Genomic DNA, 7179 nt, shown 5'->3' with positions numbered 1-7179 from the left:
ACACCAGAGTCACAGGTGACTTGTTCCAATTAGTAGCTGTCTAATTAAATTAGTGTCACGCGGCCCAGCCAATGGGCCGGCGGGGGTGGAGGGCGACGATGAGGCAGCCCGTCCCAAGCCCCTCCCCCACGGCGGCCCGAGGAGCCTGGCGCGCCGGTATAAATTGCCTCGGCGGAACATTGCAGGAGCGTAGCCGTGCGCGGCCACAGGTCGGGTTCGACGCAGGATTGAGTGAGGGCTCGAACGCACCGCCCATCGAGGATGCAGCTGGGTGAGCCGCTGCTGACGGCGGCGGGGGCACTGCCGGGCGCCCCCTTCTACCCGCTGGAGGGCGGCGGACGCGCCGGAGCCGCGGGAGCTGGGACAAGCGCTGCTGCTGGCTCCCGCGGGCCGCCCGGTCCGGGATCGCCACCTCGCCTCGACCTGGACAAGATGCCCAAGAAGTTTGGGGCGGCCTCCGCTGTCCTGGGCGAGGCGGAGGCCGTCGAGCCGCCCTTCGCCTCCCCCAAGCCGGACGGCCGCAAGGCCACCCCATGCGGGGAAGAGGAGCTGCCCCCGGCCGCCGCTGCCCGCTACTCCATGGACAGCCTGAGCCCCGAGCGCTACTACCTGCAGTCCCCCGGGCCGCCCGCAGCCGACCTGGGGGGGCCCTGCGCCCTGTTCCCGTACCCGCCGGCGGCGCAGCACGGCGCCGTCTACCAGCCGCCCGGCGGGCCGCGCTACCCCTACGGCTCCGTGCTGTCCCCGGGCGGCTTCGCGGGCGCCGTGTGCCCGCCCGGCGGCCGGACGCAGTTCGGAGGCGGCGGCGGGTACCAGTACGGGCAGGCGACGGGCGGCGGACCTCTGTACGGCCCTTACCCGCCGGCGTCGGGCTCCTGCGGCGGGCTCGGGGCGCTGGGGGTGCCAGCCGCCGGCCCGGGGATGCGAGCGCAGGTCTTCCTCTGCAACCGGCCCCTCTGGCTCAAGTTCCACCGACATCAGACGGAGATGATCATCACCAAACAGGGCCGGTAAGTGGGCGCAGGGGATGGCGGAAACGGAGGGAAGTGGTGTGGTGGTCGGGGGGGGGGGGGGGGGGAGGAGGTGGCACCCCTAGGCATGCTCTGCGTCGGGCGGCGCTTGCCCGCTCCCCTGGGTTGGAGGTGCGTGCTCTGTCCGTCGGTGGTGCCCCGGGATGTTTTCCCTGAGAAACTACTCCCCAATTTCCCCACACGCGGGGGTCGGCTGGGTCTCGCCGCTTGCTTCCTTAGTTTCTTTGGTGCTGGGACGGACGGGGCACTCCACGGCCGCCTACAGCATCCGCCGGAGCCCGCGCCCCTTCCCCCAGCCTGCCTCAGCATGCCTTGTGGTTTTTCTCCTTTCCCTAGGAGAATGTTTCCCTTCCTGAGCTTCAACATCACCGGCCTCAACCCTACTGCCCACTACAACGTCTTCGTGGAGGTGGTGTTGGCGGACCCCAACCACTGGCGTTTCCAGGGGGGCAAGTGGGTGACCTGCGGCAAAGCCGACAACAACATGCAAGGTGGGTGCAGGTTCCGGCGGTCTCCTCGCCCCCTTTCCCCGCGGGTCGGCTTCTCGGAGAGGGTTCCCAGTTTGCCCCCCACCCCTTCAGGGTCTTCCCCACACCGGCATCCTGCTGAGGGGCGAGCTACGCTTCTAAGATCGTGTTGCGATTCTTTTTGCGCCGCGAAGCATTTTTGGAGTGCGAGGGCTGTGTTGGGAGGGTGGCCACCGGGGCGCCGAGGGGCTGCGCGGGCCGCGGAACAAAGCCCTGTGCCCGGCCGGCGTTTCACTGGCTTGTCTTCCCCAGGCAACAAGGTGTACGTTCACCCTGAGTCGCCGAACACCGGGGCTCACTGGATGAGGCAGGAGATTTCTTTCGGGAAGCTGAAGCTAACGAACAATAAAGGTGCTAACAACAACAACGCACAGGTAAGGAGGGAGAGGGAGACCTGAGGGGCTCTTGGTGGCTCAGCGGGGGAGCCCTGGGGGTTTGGGGCTCTTAAAGCCGCTAGATCACTGTGCTTGTGACTCGCTCCTTTCTTGAAGTAGGTCATAGAGCTTGTTTTCTTTGTTTTGCCATATGAATAGTTGAAAATGTTGGAATATGATGTGCGAATTACTTTTGTTTTTGCTGCTATATTGATCACCTAGAGTTGCTCAAAAAGTGGGAGGGTAGTTGATAGCTCTTAGTAAAGCAGGGCTGCAAGCTGTGACTCAGCTCCTGATAACAGTTAAAACTGCTCTGTTTCTAAACCAAGTGATTACAATTTACAGGAAAAATGTTGTAAAATAAGTCTTTTAATGTTAGATGCAGTTTGTCTAAAGATGTGTCTTTAATGGTTTATTTTAGATGATAGTACTTCAGTCCCTACACAAGTACCAGCCCCGACTTCACATTGTGGAAGTGACTGAAGATGGTGTTGAAGATCTGAATGATTCCTCAAAGACTCAAACATTTATTTTTCCTGAAACGCAGTTCATAGCAGTTACAGCATATCAAAACACTGATGTAAGCATCGCTGTATAAAATTGCAATTAAGAACAAAATTGACTTGTGGGTTCAACATCTCATATTAACATATTCTGCTTTCACTTTTAGATTACACAACTCAAAATTGACCATAATCCTTTTGCAAAAGGCTTCAGAGACAACTATGACTCGTAAGTACACCTCTTTTTTTTCTTTTGCAGATGTCAGTCTAGGAGACATGATTCTGGCCTGAAATGTCTGTGGAAGGGTTTTTCTTAGACATTAATTCAGTTATTCAGCACCAGTACTTCTTCTACTGGCAATTTTGCTTATGTTAAAATGTCTGAATAGTGTATTGTCTAAATGGCTTCCTTCTAGCAGTCTTTCTGCTGGCTTCTGAATTTTGGTAGGAAACTTGTATTGGTGGAACCCAGCTGGCCTGCAGATTTAACTGGCAGCAGTATAATTGGGTGTCTCCACAGAACAGGCAGTTTCTTTAAATTGTCAGCAGAAGACTTGCATAATAGTAATCTTCTACCTTCACTTGTGCTATTGCTTGTAGCAGTAGTAGAAAGTTTACAGTGATCTAGGAAAAGCACCTACTAAATCAGATTAAACAAATAGCAATCCAATTAAATGTAGTTATGATTCTAATTAAGAAATACCTAGTTTCTTCGTGTTTGTGTTTCTGTGTTGTGTTACTGTCATAGTGGAATTGTAAAGAAAAACACTCAGTATTCCTCTTTTATGTTGTAGCATGTACACAGCTTCCGAAAATGACAGATTAACTCCATCTCCCACGGATTCTCCTAGATCCCACCAGATCGTCCCTGGTGCCCGATACAGTGTGCAGCCATTCTTCCAAGAACAGTTTGTCAACAACCTGCCCCCAGCCAGGTTTTACAACGGTGAGAGAACTGTCCCTCAGACAAATGGCCTGCTGTCCCCACAGCAGAATGAGGAGGTGGCCAGCTCTCCTCAGCGGTGGTTTGTGACGCCCATGCAGCAGCCCAGTGCCAACAAATTGGACATGAACTCCTATGAGTCGGAGTATTCTCATAGCACCTTGCTCCCTTATGGCATCAAATCCCTCCCGCTTCAGACATCCCACGCTCTGGGATACTACCCTGACCCGACGTTCCCGTCCATGGCAGGCTGGGGGAGCAGGGGCTCTTATCAGCGAAAAATGACAACAGGACTAACGTGGCCCTCAAGAACAAGTCCTCCAGGATTCAGTGAAGACCAGCTTTCCAAGGACAAGGTGAAAGAAGAAATTGGCTCGTCTTGGATAGAGACTCCACCCTCTATAAAGTCTCTAGATTCAAATGATTCTGGGGTCTACACAGGTGCTTGTAAGAGAAGACGGCTTTCCCCTAGCACTTCCAGCAACGAAAATTCCCCTACGATGAAATGTGAGGACATTAATGCTGAGGACTATAGCAAAGACACTTCAAAAGGCATGGGCTACTATGCATTCTATGCTAGTTCTTAAAGCATCTTTTTTATTCCAATTGGCTGTTTTGTTTTGTTTTTTTTTTTTCAGGGTGGCCTTGGGGTTTTTTTGCATTACAATTGCCAAAAAGACTCTTGCCTTCCACCTTGAGTTGTTGTGTGCAATTCTAAAGAAGGTGCCAAAGCTTTTTGACTGTTGCAGGTAACACAATAGGGAAAGAGCAAACCATGGGAGAATTCTTCCCCTTGTTCAGAAGGAACCATATGTAGGAACTGTAAGGAGTACTCTAGTGTCTAAATATGTGGCATATTTATTTGAGACACTAAAGTATACAGTTTGTGTTGGCTCAGAGGCCTGATCAAATCTATGCACTCCTGAGCAAAGAAAGAGGGGATGGGATCCCAAATTTCATTTCCTTCCCTGCTTGATAAAAGGGAACTGGGTTGCAGGGAACTGCACAAATGCTATGTTCTGCTTTAGGCTGAGCTGTTTTTTTCAACCCATCCACAACACAGTTGGCTGAGTTGCATATTGCTCAGCTACAGCTTTTTTTTTGGCAGAAAATGCCAAAATAAGGCCTGCTTGCCAGGCAGGATTTTGACTTGAAGGTCTTGTTGCCAACAGGATTACAATGACCAAATCTGACTTTTCTTAGCTTAGAACTTGCATTAAAAAAACCCTGCCTCCATCCCAAAAGCCTAACCTTTATTGAGGTGGCCAAAAACAAAGTGTACAGTTGGTGTTTTGTCTAGGTACACTGTAGAATATTGTGGAATAATGTATAAATAGTTGACCTATAGCTGTTCAGTTGGAAGGTCATCTGGTGGTGTTTTGAAGTTCAAAAGGCATTTTTTGATTAATCAAACTTAGCATATGACGCATTGCAAAAGGAGATTTCTATTTATGTGTATGTAAAGTGACTTTTCAGCTACCCTGTATGAAACTGGAAGTGATGTAACTTTACCCATTCTTGCCTATACTTTCAGCCATTTTAAACTGCCCCAGAGCAACTGGCCCACAAACTTTTCCCCCTCTCAATGAACGTGTTTGGTTTTTTTCTATGTACATAGTAATAATTTTTAATAAATGTGGTGGTGCCAGGCAAAAGAAGATATGGCTCTGCCTCATCTTTGCCTCTGCTGGGTGCCCTGAAAGGGGAGGAGGGAGCACAGTCCTAGGGGATGAGTTGTCTGTTTCTATAGCTAACCATCCTTTGCAGTGCTGACGCTTTATCTGCTGTGGTCTGTGTAGTCTGTGTGCTCAATGTGTGGGTTTTTTCCTTTACATTTTTTTTTTTTTTAAGTCTCTTGGCCCTTGCTTTGCCTTTTCCCGTGTATCTTTTACACAAACCGGGAGCTCCCTGCTCCCTCCAAAATACGCCGGTCTCCTGTCCCCTGCCACTCCCCCATCCCTCTGCGACAGGTGAGGTGCGAGCTCAGCCCGGGCAGCGAATGGTGAACTCAGCCCGCCTCCGCGGCAGCCCCGGGGTTGCCTCCGCCCGCCGTCCCTTTCTCACCCCCTCCGCTTCCCGGAACAAGGCAAGAAATTCCTCTGCCCGCTTATCTGAGGGGAAAGCTTCTGGCAGAGCGATTGAATCCCAGCTCCCGCGGCAGCGGGACCTTTCCTGAGGATATGCAGTCAGTAATGGGATTAAACTGTTAACGATTCCCGGCTGCAAACAAAATAAACCCAGGACTCAGGCCGGGGCTGTCCCCGGTGGAGGTAACGCTATCGGGGGGCACCAGCAGGGGCTCCCCCCTCCTCCGGAGGGGGACGCGGCGGGTGTCCGAGAAGATTTCGATCAGCGCTTCACCTCTCCGTCCGACGCTCCGGCTCTGCGCGGTGGCAAGCTGTTCTGTCAGCTCTTCCTCTGCCCAAGGACCCCATCTGGAACAGGATGGGGACTTGAGGCAATTTTTAAGAGACTAAGGACCGGGCATATTATTTCTTCTTTTTATTTTTTTTTTTCCCAGTGGGGCCACTCCCTCCCAGAAAAGCCCCCGCGGAGGGCTGTCCCTCGTTCCCGGCGCGGGGGTGCTGCGGCATGCCGGCCATCCCCACCCGGCCTGCAAAGACACAGCACGATTCCGCAGCGCTGTGTTATTAAAAGCTGTATATTTTTGCACCGCACGGTGAAAAAAGAACTTAATACTTGTGAAAAGTCCTCACACTGTTTAATAGAAACGTAAGTGCCTGGCTGGCCCCAATTAACACCTTGTGATTATAATGCATTCCTAAAATGGGGTGTCAGACGCCAAATTGTGAGTAAAGGTATCTAATTAATCTTCATAGGATGACACTGATAAACAACGCCAGATTTAAATAAAGATCAAGGAACTGAATGCTTTTTATTTGTTTACATTAACAGAAGATAAAGTTAACTACCCTTGCACTTTGCTTCGTAACGTGATTTACTGCCACAAACAACGGGCTGTGGGCAGAGAGCTCCGCCTCACCTCGCCGGGCTTTTTCTCGCGGTTTTGCAGGGAGGGGGACACCTGAGGGTGAGTGCCCCTTCCTCCCCACGCCCCCCAGGTGAGGCGGGCGTGTGCCGGGAAATGCGGCACCACCTCGGCCTGGCATCGAGCGCTGGGAGGGAACGGCCCCGTCCCCGCCACTTCCGACGCTCTCGCATGAAAACTGCGTGCGAGTTTGAAACGTGAGCTGGACGGGCACGGCGGGTCTAGAGCGAAATACAGAAATAAATAACAGTTGTTTACACCACTGCGGTGGTGTGCGGCGGGAGGTGGAGTGCGAGCCCTGCCCGATGGAGAGGGAAAACTTGGGTCTAGGTCAGGGAGAATCCGAACCTCGGCGGCTGCCGGCGGGGCAAAGGCTCTGCCCGACTCGGGGGCTCGGCTCTTCCCCCCGCCAGCCCCGTGGCTATGCACCCCGCGAGTTAGCAGTTCTCCGGGATATTCCCTCCCTTGTGCCGAGGGAGCGGTTCGGTGCTCTGGGTGCGTAGCCCTGATTTTTAAATAGCATAAGCGCCCGGCGAAGCAATAGAGGCAGCGGAAACAGGTTCGTCCCGTGGATTGAGGCCATTCCTCGCCGAAGACTCTGGGTTTTAGTGTTGTTTTCGTTAAAGCAGACCTGGCATGTCGACAAACAACCCTCTGGTAATTTTTTTCCAACGAAACTTCATCCCTCGCTGGTCGCCCCAAACTCTATCGCCGCGGCTTCACACCCCGGGGGGAAAACGAAACGACCCCGAAGCTCTTTCTTCCGACGGCACCGCCCCGACCCTCTCTGG

The 7179-nt window shown here is 53.0% G+C and overlaps 1 protein-coding gene across 1 annotated transcript; it reads left to right on the top strand.

Moving 5' to 3' along the window:
• Positions 1-261: 261 nt before the first annotated feature.
• Positions 262-5022, top strand: EOMES (eomesodermin). The gene is made up of 6 exons (XM_053949128.1): positions 262-1010; positions 1368-1522; positions 1811-1932; positions 2354-2512; positions 2603-2664; positions 3230-5022. The coding sequence occupies exons 1-6, from the start codon at positions 262-264 to the stop codon at positions 3963-3965; spliced, it is 1983 nt and encodes a 660-aa protein (XP_053805103.1). The 3' UTR covers positions 3966-5022.
• The last annotated feature ends 2157 nt before the right edge of the window (positions 5023-7179 follow it).

This window comes from Vidua chalybeata, chromosome 1 (genome assembly GCF_026979565.1).
Source record: "Vidua chalybeata isolate OUT-0048 chromosome 1, bVidCha1 merged haplotype, whole genome shotgun sequence".
In the NCBI taxonomy this organism is placed as follows: Eukaryota; Metazoa; Chordata; class Aves; order Passeriformes; family Viduidae; genus Vidua; species Vidua chalybeata.
The sequence above is the reverse complement of the archived record's forward strand: the minus strand, read 5'-3'. Positions and strand labels throughout refer to the sequence as shown.